We start from the raw sequence: 20,250 nt of genomic DNA on the forward strand, positions 1-20,250 counted from the left end.
TGCACAGGCATTAGTATATTGAATCTGGTTTTATTGCCTAATACTAGAAGTTAGGAAAAATATGTTTTTAAATGTTAAGTTTATTATTAAAACCTCCCTTTTTCATTAGTCACAAAAAAAACACTCTCTTTTCATTCCTGAAACTTTTAATTGCTTTGATCTTTTCTTGTTGTTATAGTTATCTTTTTTTGGGTGACTTTACTGACTTGATTTTATAATTTTGCTCTTTCCGTTTATCCTGGAGGTTTCAACATCATTCTTAGAGAAAATATTAACACATACTCCTAAATACACAGTTATATACCCTTTTTTTCTTTTATGTAGTATGGCACAAAAAGGAGGACAATTTATTGCATTACTTCACAACCTATGTAATGTAAATTAACCTTTTAATAGGATTAATTTTAGAAAGAACATGCCAACTATTTTATAGCTTTTTTAGAGTTATATCTTCTATTAGTTAGGCCCTCATGCTTTTTTGTATAGTTGGAGAAGGAATGTAATTATAGGCACTTGTTCTATGTCAAGATCAATAAGTTAATTAGTCAAAGTTTTATCATATATTACCTTTTATTATGTTTATAGTTATATCATTTTTTGATGTGCATTTAGTTTATTAGCACGCACCAAGTGCAATTGTGCATTCTCCAAGTTATTACTATATTTGGTTTGAAAAATTTGAAATAATATACACCAAGAGTAAGTTCTTTTAACATATGCGTGCATAACCTGAAGTTAATTTTTTTTTATTCTGGTACTGGTTATTGATGGCTCTTTTATAACTAAGATTCTTAGAACTAAATTGACTACTTTATTGCTTATGTCTATGTATTTGCATAATCTACTTTAACAAACTTGATGGATACTACTTAGCAATTGGAGAAAAATAACAATATGAAAATATGTTGCAAGTAGAAGCATGTTCCAAGTAAGAATAAGAATGTCTGTTTAGGTCTTTAAGATACAAAGAAGCTAGTCAACCAAATGGGAAGCATAAAAGTAAATACAATTCGATGGATTGTATTAAAATCTTTTAGTTCTTTAATAATAATCTTAGTTCTGCCTTCAATATATTTGGCATGCTTTGGGCCTTTTGGGGTTAAATTCCTGCCTACACTGTCTGTATTTTGTTTCCTAATTTTAGATTTTTGTGAATAAAACAATGAACGCCAGATTTTTTTTAATCATTAAATCTAAAAAAAAGGAAAGAGAAGAAAAAAAAAACAACCAAAACATAAATTAAAAATATAAAAATTTCAAAACAAAACAGGACTTTATTTATCTTACCAATTAGATATTTACTTTGTGTCTTCATTTCCTCTTATACAAGTATAGACACCTTTAAAACATGATGTAAATTGATGGATTAATTTCTCTACACTTATGGGAATTATTATATATTTTTATTAGTATTTTAAATTCAAAGGAAATGATATAATCATGTAACACCCTAACTTTTAGCACCTCATGATCGTACTAAAAGTCCGAGTGCTACTTACCTCTAAATCTTTTTATTATATACTATCTTTATTTAATATTGAGCCTTCGCGAATACGAACCGAAACTTTAATTAAGAAAATGAAAAGAGACTTTATTTTACGCCACTAAATCACAAAAGTATATATATTCACATAGTATTAAATACATAAACTTATTTCAAGATTCCCAAAAACAAATCCTACCCCTCTAAAAACTCTAACTAACAAGGCGAGGGGAAAACAAATCCTAACAACTCAACTTATAAACATATTCCTTTGTGCTCCCGTAACTTGACAATGAGCCTTTGCACCTGTAGCTGAAAGGGGTGGAGATAGGGGGTAAGAACTGGGAAGTTCTTAATAGGGTCGGGGTTAGAAGTTAAGTTCATTTTGCCATTATTAACCGACTGCAACTAACAACAAAACACTTATAAGCATGAATAATAAAAGAACTCAGAAGTCAATCAGTCATGCAGCACACACACACAATCACAGAATTACATAGCACAGAGATATGCGCAAACAAGCATGATGCATGTCTATTCCTATCGCAGGTAATGAGCTCATTTGTCGGTTTCGACCCGCACCCGACGCAATCCGACTCGCAAGTCAGATAAGGCATTCCAGCGGCATAACCTCTGCAAGTTTCCACTTCTTGCAGGCGCTGATTCTCCAGCTGAAGTATGCCGAACATGACCTCTGCAAGTACTTGCAGGCGCTGATTCTCCAGCTGAAGCATGTGCCACTTTCTCCTGGAAGCCGTTCCATACACACGGGCGTCCCCGCACAATCATTCAAAAACAAAGCCCACGGCTTAACACTTTCACATCGGCACCATAACTATTTACTTTCCGTCACCCTCTCGTGACCTTTCAATCATTCTCATAAGTACACGTGCCGATTTATCTCCTCTTTTTCTTTTAAAACTAAAACCACATCTTTATGCCATTCTCCAAATTCTTTAAAACAATTAATAATCCAACCGACTCCAGCAGCAAAAACATTTCTTTAATAAATCAAAATCAGTTAATATATTTCTTAAAGCTTTTGAAAATTCCATTTCTTACGCCCAAAATAATCAAAGCATCCCAGCTAGTTGTTCATACATAACTGAATCAAAATCTCAAGCAAACAACAATAATTCAACAATAATTTAAAATAAACTCATTCAAATTCAAGCAATAATCAACTAAATCAACATTCACTTATCAAACTCACATTTAATTATTATAAAGTTACCAAACCCTACCTCCATACGAAATCAAACTAATGGGACCTCCGGAGAAGTTTTTTGACCGAGCTGCTGAAGGAGAAAGCGTCAGAAATCGTCTGTGCTTCCTAAAACTCCAGTTAGCCGAACTCAAGGGGCAGGAAAGCTACGTCACCGTCGACTTCCACCAATCAAGAGTGACGCCAATACGTAGAGGAGAAGGATACGAACACTTTTATCGGATTAGATTTTTTATTGGATTTATGGATCTCAAGAAATTAAAACCAGAAGCTCGAATGTTCTATGGTTTCTCAATCTCTCTCCCTTACGGCTTTTCCCTTTTTCTTTTCTCTCAAGTTCCATTCGGTAAAGCATGAATGAAAGAAATGGGAGTGATTAAAGCTAATGGGAATAGATGGAAATTTGTAGTAGCTAAGGCATTTAGGTGTCATTAATCTTATATATATATATATTGCAAACAAGCCACGTTTACTTCTTCTTTTGTACACTTGGAACCTTGACCAAGTGAATGAGATAATGGGAAGAATATATAATGACATTCCATGATTAAAATAAATATTGGCTAGGTGTCAAGGTTAATAAATAAAAGAAAGCATGTGTTATTATTATATATATACATATGCATAGTAAATCAAGTTCCATTTCCTTTCTTTGGTTCCTTTGACGTTAGGTACCTTCCAAAAATAATAATAATAATAATAATAATAATAAATTTTGTCTAATCAAAATAAATTTTTTTATAGATAATTTAAATTTAATAAGATAAGTAATAATTAAATTAAATTTTAATAATGATAAAATTTTATTTAATTATTTTGTTGAAAATAATTTTCTTAAAAACTACATCTCAATATAATACAATAATTTGTAAATAGTCAATTATTTAATTTATAAAAATTTGGAGTCTTACAAATCATGTAGATAAGTGAAGGTGTGACTTGTTTACTCAAATTATTACTCTAATATGATGCAGAGATGGGTAAGATTGAAAAAAAAAACTTGCATGGATGTGGATTATGTAGTTTATTTGCATATGGCTATGTATACTAAAAGTATAAATATGTAATGATTTTGTTTAATAAAACTCCATTATGTATATATGTATAAATGATTTGGATCTGGATATGGACGAGCCTGATTGGAAATATGAGATTATAAAAATGTGTTATATATGTTATTTAGAGGCATAGAGACTCAATCCCAAAGGTGACCCTTTTTCTTTTAGAATGAAAATTAGTGAGACTTTTTTACAAAATAGGTAATATTCAAGATGGTATTTCTTTATTTGTCATGCTAGATCAGTTTATGTTTAATTTGTTTATAATGTTAGTAGTTTTTGGTTCCCTGTCTCTGTTCATTTAGTTTTTTATCATTGATCACTTGAATAGTCAAAGTGCATTTGCTTTTCTCTTTATATTAGATTTACAATTTATTTTTTTCTTATTTTTAATAGTTTCTATTGTATTAATAAGCTACTAGACCAACTTGATTAAATTTGATTACTAAAAATAATGAGTATTTTTTGCCACAAGAATTTTTCTTTATTTTGTCAATTCATATATCATTTATATCAGATGATATTATGTCTCTTGTATGGGAAAATATATAGCTTGTCCTTCAAAATTGATACCTCTGGAAAACTTTGCTTTATAAGACTAATGACTAGGCTCATTAGTTATGGAAATTTGCTTATCTATTTAGAGCGAGTATCTCAACAAATATAGGACTTGAATTGGTAGTTTCAATGTTTTGCCTTGAAGAAAGCTATTGAAATTTTCCACTTTAGAATGGATTTGAATTTTAACAAAGTGGAGGGTGTATTCGGTTATCAATTGAGGATATATGATTGTGTAGGTAGAATGGTGGATTGTCCAATGTCATTCTAAATCTAATTTTAATGTGGAACAGTAGAGAATTGGGGTGGATGTCTAGATCCTTTCCTCCATTCAAAAGTTTTATCAAATTTGGGTCTTGCCATCTTTATACACCCAAACAGAACTTTTGAAAAACGAACGTAATGGTGGCATTTTGTCCTTATTGAATATAAGTTGGTTTGGTAAATGAGAAAGTGATTTCTACCAGATTGAAGAAATCATACCGCCTATTTATTTTTATTCTATCCTCATTGGTTATTTACATTTATATATTTTTCTTCTTATGTGGTAATTTATCACTATATCTTAATTTAACCATGCTAGGCATATGCTAAAATAAGCCACTAATATAAAATGCACATTAAAATAATTATTACTTCTGCAATTACGTTTTTGTTATATCTTTTTCTTTGCTTTATGCCTTTTAATTTTGTTCTGAACTGAGTTAATTGGAATTGAAATAGGTAATTAGAACAAGAGTAGCTTTAATTTTGATCAGAGACACCTTGGATGTTGTCGTATTTTTTTGAACCTTTCATCTTGTTATAGTTGTTGATGTTGTGTTGTTGTTGGTGTTGTGTTTTGTTTTTTTAATTTATCTTCTTGCAATGTCCCTGTTTGCTGGTATTCTTCTGTTACACACAATGCCCCTTTCACTTTCACTTTCATATGGAAGAGGATGCTTTCTGCTTTAGATTTGGTGTATAATCTCCTAAAAGTATTTACTTAATCTGAATTATTTCTATTTTATTTAATTATGTTGCTTACTTTCTAAACTAATTTTCACTTTGCTCGTTTCCTTCGAAAGAAGTGAAATAGAAGTCATTAAGTAGAGAAGGCCTTAACAAATTGTATGATATTAATTATGTATATCTATTGAATGATTATGAAGCAAATAAAAATGGGTAGTATCCAGCCAGAAATAAAAAGAAGCTGAATGCTTTTTCTTGTGCATGCCCTCATGATTCCTGAACATTAGATTAAAATGCATCAAACTCAGTGTTGTCTTCTTTTATACGCCTCATTTGAATTAATTTCTAATATTTATTATCTATATTGTTTCTATAAACATAACGTGCCCGACATAGTTCTGGTCAAGTGCAAGTATTACTACCACATGTTTTCATTGTTACATACATTTCCTTCATTTTATCTTTGGTGAGAATGTCATTTCTGCTTTGTATAGATCACGACAAATGAAATTCTAAAGTGATGAAATCACTGATGCTCATTTTAAAAAAAATTAATATAAATATATGTTGTTCTGCTTAGGTCTAAGATACAAAGAAGCTAGTCAACCAAATGGGGGACATAAAAGTAAATACAATTGGATGGATTGTATTAAAATCTTTTAGTTCTTCAAAGGTGTTGCTGTATTTTATGTAAATTAGTGGTATTTTTTCTAGTCTACATATATGTGAAATGTTAATTGTGTGGTGATGTGTTTGTTTTTTTTTATAAATTGTAGGTGTATGTTGATTTTTGGGAGATGGAGCCATCGGATAGCGATTTTTTTGGAACAGACTCCGATGAGGAGTTCCAAGAGGAGACAATCTAGATTTTTTAGACGACGATTCGGAGGCTGATGAAGATAGACCTCAAGATAAGAGAATAGCAGAGCTGTCACGAGAAGATATCATGCAACTTCAGTTTACAGATGAGGAAGCTGTTTATCGATTCTACAAGACTTATGCAATGATGCACGGTTTCGCTGTGAGGTTGGATGAAGTCAGACGCAATAGCGATGGTTGCGTAATTATGCGCCAAATTGTTTGCAATCGGGCAGGCTCAAGAAAGGAAGAGGTTGAAAAGGACGAAAGAATCAGGGACCACCGACCCCTAACTCGAAGTTGTTGCCGGGCGAGAATTCGTGCAAGACTAGATAGAAAAATTCATAAATGGAAGGTTGTTTCATTCTACGAAGAGCACTCTCATGGATTAGTTGATCCACTCGACGTTAGCATGATGCCTGAGTATCGCACATTCAGTGTCTCGGATAAAGCTCAGGCGAAAAATTTGCACGACATAGGCATCAGGACCTGTGACATCTTGGGATACTTGGCTGCTCAAAAAGGTGGATATGCAAACTTGTCATTCAACCAAAAAGATATGTACAACCTCATTACTCAACATAGGAAGGAAAAAGTGAAGGGTGGTGATGCAAATGTTGCAATAAGCTACCTGAGAGGTAAAGCTGGGAATGATTCTTATTTCTTTGGCAAGTACACATTAAGTAATGAGAATCGATTGGAAAATTTGTTTTGGGCTGATGGGACTAGCCCTATTGATTATGAGTGCTTTGGGGATGTCTTGACATTTGATTCAACTTACAATAGGAACGTCTACAATAAACCACTTGTGATATTTTCTGGTAGCAATCATCATGGGCAGACCGTCATATTTGGATGTGGTCTTATTGTTAATAAGGATATTGGTTCATACAAGTGGCTCTTGGAAACTTTTTTGGAAGCAATGGGGAATAAACACCCTATGGCAGTTGTCACCGACGGAGGTCTTTCAATGAGAGAAGGCATTAAATAGGTCTTTCCTTATGCAATACATCGACTATGTGCATGGCACTTACATAGGAATGCATGCGAGAAGGTTAAGAATAGTGGATTTTTAAATGACTTCAAGAAATTGATTTATGCTAATGTGAGTGTTGAAGAGTTTCAGGTCATGTGGGGAGACATGGTGACGAGGTATAACTTATCAAGCAACTCTTGGGTCGACCAAACCTATGAGTTGCGGAATTTATGGGCTCTTGCCTATTTGAGGGACCAATTTTTTGGGCGAATTAGGACAACATCCCAGTGTGAAGGGATTAACTCTCTGATAAAAGCATATGTGAGAAAGAAAGATACCCTTCTTGAATTCATTAATAACATGGAGACCGTTGTTAGCCATTACAGGAACAATGAAAGAGTTGCAGAGTTCAATAGTAAATATACCGATCCAGTACTTGTGACTTCTTTGTCGACACTTGAAGATTTTGCTGCAAAGACTTTCACTCGTAACATGTTCCGGGAGGTCAGGAAGGAAATTGAGGGTGCTTGTGCTATGAATACAGAGTTGGTAATTCAGGATGGTGGAAAACTATACTTCAAGTGTAACAGTTTTGGAGTGCTAGAGATTGATCATGTGGTTGAGTTTGACATAGTTGGGGGGATGCTTCGTTGTGAGTGTCTGTGGTTCGAAAATAGAGGAATTCCCTACATGCACATATTCGCATGCCTAAAGCACCAACACGTTGAAGTTATTCTAGAACGCTTAGTGTGCAAGCATTGGACGAAGAATGTCAAGAGCGATTTCATGAAGTCAAACGTCGATGATCCAAGTGATTCTGATAAGGTACTAAAGTGTCGTTTGGGTGTGTTGGGTGCTGAGTGTTCTAGGTTGATGGATGTTGAAAGTAAGAACTCAAGTGATTTTGTCGAAGTAATGAATGATGTTGTCAACACAATTACAAGACTCCAAAAGCAAGGTGAAAATCCACGCAACGGTAATTTAGATGATGACTACGTTGTTGACCCATTGGTGGTAAAGAGTAAGGGAGCTCCTAAGAAAAACTCAAAATTTAAGCAACGTAGAAGGTGTTCAAACTGTGGTGTGACAGCGCACTACAACAAATGTTGTCCTAATGTTCTTGGTAGAATCCCAAAGGAGCCAGTAGACGATGATACAGAAAAAATATCAGCAGCCATCTTGACATCCTCACTAAGGTATCTCATACTATAACTATGTTTAGAATTTCGTTGTATGGTGATTCGGCATATTGTGTTTTGGATTTATAACGGAAGATGACGTTTGGTTTATGATCAGCGCAAAAGACATGACAGTATGAAAAATCAGCAGAAGATGGAAAAAGATAGGAACATTGGTGGTGGAAAAACACCAACCTCAGCAGCTAAATCGACTTTTACAGATCAAGTGAAAACATCAAGTCCTGGTCCCGATATCCCAGTTTGTGCATCTACAAGTAACGAAGAGTCCGGGATGAGTTCCAGAACAACTGAATCTCCTGTAGGATGATTGGTAATTTTGTACCATTTACTAGTTACCTTTGTTTTGTATAGTTTGCATTCATTGATTGATTTGACATTTATTGAACTAGGAAGATTATGTCATTTTACTCATTTACTATTAAATTTTTGAAATTTCTTTTCTTTTTATGTTATCACCTTTTTCGTTTACTAAAATAGGACAACATAAGACATAAAATAAAAATACGATGTTTAAATTGTTACTGGAAAAATTATCACGTACACTACCAAAAAAACGGAGTTTAGCCACCAAATTTTAACTACAAACGCTAAATCGTGTCTTCTATTTATCACCAAATTGGCTCATATTGACGTGCCATAACTGACCTGTCTTTAATAGATTTATTAAGCTATAATATTATTTCTTAAAAATATTCTAACATTAACACAAATTTTTAAAATTAAATCTAAAAATATAAAAGATTAAATTTAGATAAAATTAAAAATTATAAAGATAATTCAAATATTCTAATACTTGAGCTACTTAAAAAGATAAAATTTATTTAGCTAAAATAATATAATTTGAATAAATAATAAAAAGTTCAGTAATTTTTAAGTAAAAAAAATTTTAATAAATATTTTAATAAAAATAAATTATTTTATCATTTGTTAGATTTTAAAAATGACAGTAATTTAGTTAAAAAAATAGTCTTTATTTATATGATTTAGTACTCACTACATATTTTTGTGAGTATTGTAAACCTCGGTTAAATTAGTAGATAATTAGTCAATAAATTAGTTTTTAATAAGGAAGATTAGAAATGTGAATATTATATCAAATTAGGATAAAACTCATTGAAACGAGAATTTTGACACCAATTTTGAAGAAAACGGTCCAAAATTGGACCGAAAGAACTGAACCGGTTGAACCGGATCCGAACCGGGCTATCGGTCCAACCGGACCAGCCCTTTTAAGTGAACCCAAGCCTTCGTCCCCCTCATTTCAACGTAAACGAAGCTGAAAGCTTCCCAGGGAAAAGAAGAACGAAACATTCCCGTAAACCCTCACGTAACTTTCCAACTCCCGTAACTTCTCCGTCCGAGCTCCGATTTCCGCACCGTTTGCGGCCACGCGTTCACCGCATTGAGCTCTACATTTCTACCAAAACAATTTCATAGGTAACTCGTTATTTTACACTCAGCCTTCATTTCCCCCAATTTTAGAGTTTGTTGAATTTCTTTGATTTTTGATGTTTTAGGATCCAATTAGCTTGAGAAAAACGTTCACTCTTGCTTATTGAAGCTTGGGTAAGGTGAGGATACGATAATTCTATTTTATTTTCATTGAATTTGAGCTTTGAGTATTAAATTGGATATATATGTGTTATGAATGTGTATTAGGTTGTGAATAAATAATTGGAGCTTGAAATTGTGAATACTGGAACTTGGAGGAAGCGGATTAGTTGAGTTTTGAGGGGCTGTCTTGGTTTTGAATAAATAGCTTTGGTCGTTACGTGGAAATCGGCCAAGGTATGGTTTAGGTTTCTTGCATTTAATATATAATGTTCTGTGAAAACTTAGACTAGATGACCATAGGATAAGTTAGAATGCAGGTGTATGTTTAATGTTTAGTAATTTGTCGATGAATATATATTTGGTTGAAGTTTATTGGATAATTAGTTATTAATTTTGGATGGTGAATGTTGTTATGTTAATTTGGAGAGAATTATGGTTGAATGTTATTGTTGATGAACATGGTTGGTTTGGTGCTTGTTGATTAACTAATGATTTGGTGAATTATTGATTTGAGGTATTTTGTGTTAAAAGCCTAGGATTTGTGAACTATGATTCTTAGTTGAATTTTGGTTGTTTATTTTTGAATATTGTATGAGTTTAATTGTTGATCTGAGGTAGATTTATTGTGGAGATTGTTATGATAATGAGGAAGGGTATGTTGAATTGAAAAGAATGCAGGTTTGGACCCGAAAAGGGTGGTAAAGTCCGAGTTTTAGAGGAAATGCTGCCGAAATTTTATAAAAATTAGAGATTTTGTTTATATGATTATTTAAAAATATTTAGATTCAAAGGTTATATGGTTTGATTTTGAGTTATTAAGAAAATGAGCATGTTTTAAGTTTGATTCATTTAGAAAAGAATGAATTATGTTTTGAACTGGAACTATTGATGGACGGAATGGGAGGTGTGATAATGAAGGATAAAGATTGAATATGATTGATGTATGATGATGAATGAAAGGCGATTGAGAATGATGTGGATGTTGATGAATTATAATTGAATTATTTAAATGGCTTATGAATTTGAATAATCTGAGATACGAGATTCCCTAGATTAAGTGCCGTGGCTTGCCACCACGTGTACCAGGTTGAAAACTCGATACTCTGTTGACCCTATAACTTAAGTGTGACCGGGCACTATATAAATTCCCGGGAATGTTACCCCCATTGAGCAATATTGAATATATGAAAAAAAAGCTATGCATAGACTCTTGGGGATGCACGTCGGGGGACTGTCTAAGGACAATTTAGACTTGTCGGGTTGGCTGGATAACCGACAGATGAGCCTCATCAGCCATAGGACAGGCATGCATCATATGCATATTACTTGAATTACTTGCTTGTGCTTTAATTGGGTGTGCCTATCTGTATTTGCCATGCTAAATATGTATTTGTTACCTGCAGTAGTTGTAACCTTCTTGTGTTTGCCTTATCTGTCTATTTGTTTGTGAAAATGCATGAAGGAGTTGGAGGTATGGAGGAATGGCAGTATGTGATTTAGATTTAAGGTTAAGTTAAGTTAGGATTAAATATTTTTAGAGAACCACCTTTTATGGCTTCTATTTAATACTTTAAGCTCTATAATCTGAGTGTCGGCGTTCTAGGATTGCCTCTGGCATTCCCTGGACCTTATATATTATGTGTGTGGCACCTTTACCATACTGAGAACCTCCAGTTCTCATTCCATACTATGTTGTTATTTTTCAGATGCAGGTCGAGAGGCATCTCGTTAGGCGTCTGGACTCTTGAAGCGAAGTGGTTACAGGGTTATTTTGTTATGCTATGATGTATATATATATGTACTTGGTTTTCTCTCCGCATAACTTGTTATTTTGATCCTCTTAGAGGTTTATGGAGAGGTAGGATTGTGTATATGTACTTTTGGGTTTTGGATATGTATGTGTATATGTGTAAATATTCTCCGGCCAGTCTTGACTTCGCAGGATGAGTTAGGAGCTTGTTATTTTGTATCTTTGGCACTCTATTCCCACTTTTGTTATCTTATGTTTAATAGTTATGGTTTTCTTAGCACGCAAGTTAACTCGTTCCTTGAGCGTTGCGCTTTTATTTTGCGATTTTTGTTTCCTCTATTCTTCAAGGCTCCTAGCATATTATAATTCTTCTGCTGTTATATGTACTCATTTTATTTTAGAGGTCGCAATACCACACCACCTCTATTTTACGACTTAAGCGTAAAGCTTAGTGTGGTAGGGTGTTACAAGTACTGTACTCTTAATATATACATAATTATCTTTTTAAAAATTATTTTGTGAAATTATAAATTAAATTTTTATTTATACAATTATTCAATTGGTATATATTATTAATTAATTATCTATTAACTATTTTAAGTCATAAGAAAATTAATACTAATTAATTTATGAGTAATTACTCAATTTTTACTTCTTGTATTTAACCGATATAATCAGTGACCCAATATTAAAAAAACAAGTCATAACAAATTCTGACATACATTATATCCAACAAACTAGCCAATTACATTGATCAAAAGATTGATGAAAAAATAAAACCAATTTAATAAAGAACAAGAACAAAACAGATAATAGAACATGAAAGAAGCAAGCCCTCCTAACATTTTAATTTATACTTTGGATATCCATCCCATGAACCAGGCAGCACGTTTTGATATTATCTCTCACCCTACAACCATTGAAATAAAGTGCTAAACACTGTTTCAAAGTTTTAACTCCTTGAAGCTAAATAAAGATGCTGCATATCAGACAAATTCAATGGATGCCTCTCTGCAAATTCAATGGATGGCTCTCATGGCTTCCGATTTTATGGCCCCAAGTACAAAACATCACAGACAACAACTCAAGTTATCATTAATTGCAGCAGATGCTTAGTGAATGATTACCTGAAAATGCATGAAAACTAGAAATTCTAAAACAAAAATACAAAAAATTGAAAGATCAGAATGATTAATCCCTCGAGTATATGTTGTTACTTGTGACTATTTCAAAATGCATCTATAAAATTTTATTGTACTTGATGGCTATTGGGCAAAATGTGATCCAAGTTCGAATGCACCCTAGGAATTATTAAAATTAATAATCTTCCATTAAAGCTTTCGGCATACAGGAATTAGAATGCAAGTCAATGGAATTAGAATATAAGAGTTTGTACTAGTATTATGACTATTATGTACGTTTTGATGCACAACTTTATAGCTTTGTAAAAGAGGAACATTATCAACAGCTTGTAAAAGCTAATTGATATTATTACCGCTACAATTATACTGCAAAATGCAAACAAAAAAAAATTTAAAGCAAATAAACAATTAAGCAAACTAACCTAATCAACTATGAGTTTGATGAATAAAATAATGATAAAACATAAGAACTCATTGCATAAAGTCGTGGAGGGTACAAATTGATCCACTTATGTCCATCATAACAAGTATGAGTACGTCATGGAGCAAATTATTGATTCTTTTTTAGTTCTGTGTAAGAGTCTACTCAATTTCAACTATTTTGATTTGAGGTACAATTCACTATGAGATAAATCTCTTCGAAATCTGTTTTTCTTTATTATATTTTTCCATCACTAAGACTCAAGAATGATTTAAACCAACAAAAAAAATGACACAAAGCAATTTCCTTATTCATATGCATTAGTATATCTGTTATTCCATGCCAAAATTGAACAAGTGGTACCTTCCAATGTGCAGAGTATCACCAAGGAACACAACATCTATGGCAGTCGCAATAACAATTGAGAGTGGCTAGAATGTTAGCTACATACACAACTCCTTTTAAGTGCAATGCCTAGACAGCAATGCTCATGAGCTTTTCGAATATTTCCTGTGAATATAATTTTATCATTCCACCAATAGATTAAATCCAAGCATAGTTAAGTTAGAGTAAACTACCTATTTGATGCTTAAAAAATTAAAACCTTCATAATTTAGCTCCAAAAGACATTATATTTTCATATGCTATCTGAATAAGAATTCAAGAAGCACAGAAAGAACTCTAGAAGAAACAATGCAAGATGGATTCCCGTTATTGGCTCAAAATTCTAAACCACTAATACTAGCTTCTTTATTTGGATTATATCTCAAAATTCAAAACTACTAATACAGTCAAAGAAACTCATTAAGTCCTTAACTTATACACTATTAAAGGCGTTAAAATTAAAAATAAAAAAATAAGGCCAAAAGCTAATAAGGAAAATTAAGGCATATAAAGCACGTTCCATAAAAAAACTATATACTAGTACTACTCTTTGAGACTAATCATTTGCCAACTGCAATAAATATATATAAAATTAGGTGCACAATGTGTTCCTTTATTGTAGATTGTCATAGAAGTTCAATATTAGACACTTCAGGTAATTCTTCACAATTACCTTGCTTGAAAGATATCAGATTTGGAATCATAGGTAAACAAGACATGCAAATTGTGGAGCCCTGCAAGAGAATAATGCATAACATTAGACCATACCTGTTATCATTGGGCGAAAAACTATATACATAACCTGATTATTGGGATGAACAACTCTTCTCTAATTCATGAACAACATAACTCTGTTCTAGTTCAATATCCCAAATCTCAGTATTTTATTAGTTGAATGGTAAAAAATACACATCAAAACATGGTTAAAAAACTAGAATAATCTAATTAAGATAGCATATACCAAAGAAAACAGCGATTATTTACCTTGATTGATAAAGGAAAAAGCCGTCAACAATGAACAACCATAGCGAATAGCGAACAATGAACAACGAAGCAGAAAACACTAACGAGCAGCGAACAACGGAGCAACGAAATCAACCTAAAACGAAGAATAGCAGTGATACAAATAGAGAAGAATCTTAGCGATGCGAACTGGAAGCAAATGTTAATAACAACAGCAATTGAAGGAAGAGAATACCAAACCCAATATCCTGAAGAGCAGTTGGAGAAGCGGGCCACCATGAACAACGATAAGCCTCGGGGGATTTTGGGGTTTTGGTTTGGCGGGTTTGTGCGTGAGAGAATAATTTGAGTTTCATAAATTTTAATTTTTGGGGGGTTTCTAGAACCCCTACTATTTAGAACAAAAACCGCTATAAATTAAATTACAAAGGGCGTAAAAAGTTTTTGGGTTAATGTGCGGGAGTTTTTTAAAACTTTTGCTAAATAACTTCTGCAAATTTGTAATTTTTTTAGTGTAACCCTTCGTTCAATAGTGAGGTTGCAACGTTTCATCTTTTTGTTTTACATTTTTAGTAAAATAAATAGAAACAACATAATACTACCGAAATAAATGACAGGATTAGAAACAAATAAATGAAAATGGCTTTAATATAAAGTCTTAATAAAATAAAATAACAAACACTATCAATGTATGAAATTCAAAATATCTTAAACTTAGACAAATTAATAAAACTCATATCGTGAACATAATAAATGGATGCATTTCAATTTATTTTAGCGACCAATTTCTTTGCAGCATCGATGGTGTTTTCTTTGGCCTTATTGTAATTGCTCAGCACTAAATCTAAGGCCAATCGCATGCGTGCAGTATCGTCCACTGGCTGCATGTTATAAAATTAATAAATTAGTGAAGATTCTATTTAATAAAGATACAATGTCAGCAATTATAATGTTATACTCACTGGTATGATAAAGGAATTCCTGGCCTCAGCATATAGCTGCCATCTAGCAACCCACATCCCAGAATCAAACCTGAGGCATACTATTAAAATATTAGCTTCACCTTCCTTAGATAGTTATTTGAATTTGCTTAAATTCATATAGTAACTTGTCTTACGCGTTTTCTTGTTGTGGACGATTTCGTGGATAGTAGATCCGAAATTCACCGAGTTGATATGAAACTTCATCCAAATCTGACTTACCCTCTATTCTCTCATCGAGCAATTGTTCATGAGTCATTCAGTCAATGAAATTTGCCTACATTGACAGGAAATATAATTGTAAGTAATTGTTGCTGAAAATTAAATGAGTTATGGTCAACAAATTTAATTTAGAAGCATGAATAACTCACTAGTTGTCGAATCTGTCGCTCCCTTATGGTTTTCCTTGATCTTTGTTGCATCGGATCTACACATATCAACTTTCTCTTCTTCACGTCAACACATAATAAGTACCAATGTTTAAATTTGTCCTTAATTGGTACATAAATCTAAAAATCACAAAACTCAAGATTATAAAAACATATCATGGCAAATGATAGTAAATGGGTAGGTTTCAAATTTAAAACAAATACATTAGCTACCTTTGATAAGCTGCTAACATCAAATAAGTATGTTGAATGGTCCATTGCCATCGCTGTTGGTGGGTAGACAAACGAAAGTGCTTTCCCAACAAGTTTTACAATCAAAGAAAATTGTGATTCAATTTGGTTGTTTTATTAAAGCATATAGTAAACTTTGACTTCATATGACTTACAGAGACCCTAGGCAGAAGAAACCATATCTTTGGACCTCCGGAACGAATTTTTTTCTCATGAGTCATTGTGCATGCAACCATTGTTAATATTTAGCAAGATTAAAGATAACAAATAAAATTAGTATCAGAGGTTTGAAAAATAAAAAATTTAAAGTGCAATTTAGAGTTTTACATTAGCATCTATATGTCGCATAGGCTTAAGTGCATCGAATGATCTTCTACAACCATCTACACCTTCGTGTACAAGTATTTCCTCGCTGTTGCAAAAATAAATAAATAAATAATCTTACCACATGAAATAAAATATCTAACAACTTTTATCTATATGTATATTAACAAGATACTTACTCGGGGGAGGCATTAGCATTATATAAATATATAGCTACCATTGCTTCTTATTCATTGACGAGCATATCTTTGGAGATTTCAAACGTCCACTGAAATATAAATAATTATGAAATCATAGTCAAATTATTCACACTGAACATAATCCTAATAAAATAATTTTTACTTACTGGTATTGTCAATGAACACAACCTTTCAACTTCACATTTGACGACATCCAACTCATACAGTTGTCCATCACGATTAGTTGCCTACATATTAAATGTATACATTACAAATATTTATTTTGATCATTTTCAGTTTTGTTAAACACAGTTTTTTATTGTTCATATGTTACTATATTCACTTTGTAACAGCCAAGACCACCCGCTAGCACGATATTGTCCGCTTTGGCACACAAGGCCTCACGATTTTGCCTTTGACGATAGGGATGATAGCCGAAGCCCCCCACACTCACTCGTCAAAACGCGTCATGCTAGGGAGAGGTATCCACACCCTTATAAGGCATGCTTCGTTCCCCTCCCCAACCGATGTGGGTCTTACAATCCACCCCCCTAAGGGAGTCTAGCGCCCTCGCTGGCACATCGATCCGGGTTCTGGCTCTGATACCATCTGTAACAGCCCAGACCACCCGCTAGCACGATATTGTCTGCTTTGGCACACAAGGCCTCACAGTTTTGCCTTTGACGATAGGGATGATAGCCGAAGCCCCCTACACTCACTCGTCAAAACGCGTCATGCTAGGGAGATGTATCCACACCCTTATAAGGCATGCTTCGTTCCCCTCCCCAACCGATGTGGGTCTTACACACTTACTATTAACCATGAAATTTGCAGATGGCAAACTTTAAAAAATACTTAAAATAGAGATAACTAATTTTTGTTACTTACCCTATTGCCATTTGCTTCTTCACCTCCAGCAGTAGACATTACTTTGTTTGTAGGAGGAGTTAATGTTTGGGCCAAATTCTGAAACTCTTGGCGTATCGTCCTTTGGACCTCTTGTTTCACCCTGAAAATCTTTGAATCAATGTATTCAGTTAAACACTGATACATAGGTTCTGAGAGTAAATTTAAATGTTGGTTGCTGACAAATAAATTGTCGAAGGAGGCTTGCGTGTTCTCCTTAGAAAGAGTTTGGCTACACAAGTACGAAATCAAAATATAGTTAATAGTTTCTTTTGTTTTAGACTGTCATACAGGTCTCTTCTTGTGAGAAAATACAAAACAAAAAAAAACCATAAGAAGAATCTATTTAATAATAATTTACTTTACATAGTCTTAAAATGTAAAAAATAAAACTAAAAACCGAATACTAAAAAAATAATTTTAAGACAATTGACTTTTACTATTGTGAAATTATATAGTTATTAATTTTAAATATTTAGTCATGGTTAATTAATTAATTTATGCATAAAAATTATTAATACGGTACAAATTTTAACCAAGATGTAACTAGCAAACCTGTCCGGTCCAGCCCGATTGATTGAAATGTTGCAGTTGATTAATAAAAAGTGTTTCTTCAACAATGACTATTGGAATGAAACATCTTACATTTTCAAAAGAATAAAAAGATAGTTTATAAGATTTTTTGAACAACATATCACTCTTTTATACGTACTTGATATTTAAAAAAATTTTAATTAATTAATTAGATTAATATAATATTACAAATATTATTACATTTAAAAAATTAAGGTATTAATTAATTAATTAATGTTATACTAATATAAACTTATGTATTTTGATCAAAATCAAATGTTATGATAAAATACTACATAGTATAATCCGTTATAAAATTTTTTCATAAAATAAAGTTTTTTCATAAACGAGCCATAATAATTGTAATAAAATAAAAAATAATTACAATATGATATAAATTAAAAATATTCTTAATGTACTCAAATATATAATTACTTATTTAACATGGCTTAAATTGTAACATAGTTACTGAGATTATCATATTCTAATTTTTGATTGACCGTAAAAAACTTGAAAGATATATATAAAAAAATTATTGTTACTGGAGTTTAAAAGTAAGGAATAATTGGTGAATAATTTTTTTAATGTAAAATAACTAATATACAAAGTAAATTAAAATAGGAAGTCATAGTTGTTGTTAGAAAAGATTGACTATAAAATAAAATTTAGAAAAAATTGTTTACGTAATATAAGTGATCAATATACATAGGCTTTTTTATATAAATAAATATTACAAATATATTATTCCCAAAATACGCATGGAGAAAAATAGTTCCGAAAATGCGTCGGAGCACTTCAGGTGGGACGCATGCGAATTGGATTTACACTCTAATTCAGATGTGGTGGCCACGAAATGGGATTGACATGAGCAGCAGAGATTTCTGGCACGGCGCCCACGAAATGAATGTGTAGACAATTTTGTGGCTGGCCCTAGTGAAATTGCCAACTCTAGTGGGGCATCCACGAATTGGAGTCCAAGTAAAAGTTAAAGGTTTCTTTTCGCCTGAGCCAACCCTAATGACTATTATCAAATACTTTCACTTCATATTTCCACATTTTTAATTTTAATATTGAATTAACAATGGTATTTTTTTTAATTGTAAATTATTCTAGTATTTTTTTAAAATGTGGGATGATTTAATTTAGGGAGTAGAAATCGGATCGTCCGATTTTTAATCCAAACAGAAATCGGACCGTCCAATTTGTGTACTTGAATCCTCCGATTTGGGTTTAAAAAATTAAAAAGATTTGGAGTACACAGCTCAAAATTGTAGATATGTGTACTCCAATTTTTTTTTTTTTTTAAAATATATCAGAGACTTTGATTTGTGTACCCAAATTTTTTTAATTTTTAAACACAAATAAAAAACAATTTCAAAATTTAAATTAATGAAAACAAAATAAATATTTTCAATCAATAATGCAGTGCAATTATTTGACTCTTCCTTTTCTTTTGCAAGGCTAAATAGTTAAACTTTATACTAAATTTTGTAAATAAATAAATAAATTAACAGTATGTTTATATTATTAATTAGCCAATAAAGTTTGAGAAAATGTGCAAAATTATAGTAAGATGACTATTTACTATAAGACTGCTATTGAGCTAAGTTTGTTTACCAGTATAAAAGATTAAAACAGGAATATAAAATTATAAAATTATATTTAGTAAATAAGATATAAACACATATATTATATTTAGAAATATTAAATTAATATATTATATATTTTTTTTATAAAAAAAGACATAAAATATTAATAAAGAGCACAACTTAATTTTTATTTTTTATTATTTTTATCAATTTTTTGTAATTATATTTCTTATCATTATATATATTTTTTAAAATTTTGTATGAAAAGATAATAAATAAACTTTTATAATTTAGTTTTTTATGTTTAATTTATTATCAAATAAAATATAAAAACATAACACTAAATTTTATATCTTTATTCTTTGTGTTGCATTGTCTTTATAATCAAACGTAGCTTTGTATATATTTTGTTAGCATTTTTTCCCTCTCAAGTTCTATTAATTAATTGTATAAATAATTTTACATTATCAGTGATAAAAAACAAATGAAAACTATTACTTTTATTTTCATAATAAAAAAATTATATGTTAAAAAAATTAACTATTATATATTTTTAC

The 20,250-nt window shown here is 31.8% G+C and overlaps 2 protein-coding genes and 1 long non-coding RNA gene across 3 annotated transcripts; all 3 read left to right on the forward strand.

Moving 5' to 3' along the window:
- Positions 1-6,221: 6,221 nt before the first annotated feature.
- On the forward strand, positions 6,222-7,124 carry LOC112730480 (protein FAR1-RELATED SEQUENCE 5-like). The gene has a single exon (XM_025780562.1). It carries the CDS (start codon positions 6,222-6,224, stop codon positions 7,122-7,124), a length of 903 nt encoding a protein of 300 aa, XP_025636347.1.
- Positions 7,125-7,274: 150 nt separating this feature from the next.
- LOC112730481 (protein FAR-RED IMPAIRED RESPONSE 1-like) lies at positions 7,275-8,615 on the forward strand. The gene is made up of 2 exons (XM_025780564.1): positions 7,275-8,305; positions 8,414-8,615. The coding sequence occupies exons 1-2, from the start codon at positions 7,275-7,277 to the stop codon at positions 8,613-8,615; spliced, it is 1,233 nt and encodes a 410-aa protein (XP_025636349.1).
- A 951-nt stretch (positions 8,616-9,566) lies between these two features.
- On the forward strand, positions 9,567-11,902 carry LOC140177115 (uncharacterized). The gene is made up of 4 exons (XR_011868863.1): positions 9,567-9,745; positions 9,826-9,879; positions 9,968-10,096; positions 11,569-11,902. It is a non-coding gene; the product is annotated as an uncharacterized lncRNA (long non-coding RNA).
- The last annotated feature ends 8,348 nt before the right edge of the window (positions 11,903-20,250 follow it).

Source organism: Arachis hypogaea, chromosome 12, assembly GCF_003086295.3.
Source record: "Arachis hypogaea cultivar Tifrunner chromosome 12, arahy.Tifrunner.gnm2.J5K5, whole genome shotgun sequence".
Classification (NCBI taxonomy): domain Eukaryota; kingdom Viridiplantae; phylum Streptophyta; class Magnoliopsida; order Fabales; family Fabaceae; genus Arachis; species Arachis hypogaea.

What these genes read in the sequence shown, in the direction of transcription:
- LOC112730480 (XM_025780562.1), top strand. Translation starts at nt 6,222, where the DNA reads ATGCAACTTCAGTTTACAGATGAGGAAGCTGTTTATCGATTCTACAAG.
- LOC112730481 (XM_025780564.1), top strand. Translation starts at nt 7,275, where the DNA reads ATGGTGACGAGGTATAACTTATCAAGCAACTCTTGGGTCGACCAAACC. An exon ending in ATCTTGACATCCTCACTAAG is followed by an intron (nt 8,306 to 8,413) that starts GTATCTCATACT and finishes TCAGCGCAAAAG; the next exon opens with ACATGACAGTATGAAAAATC.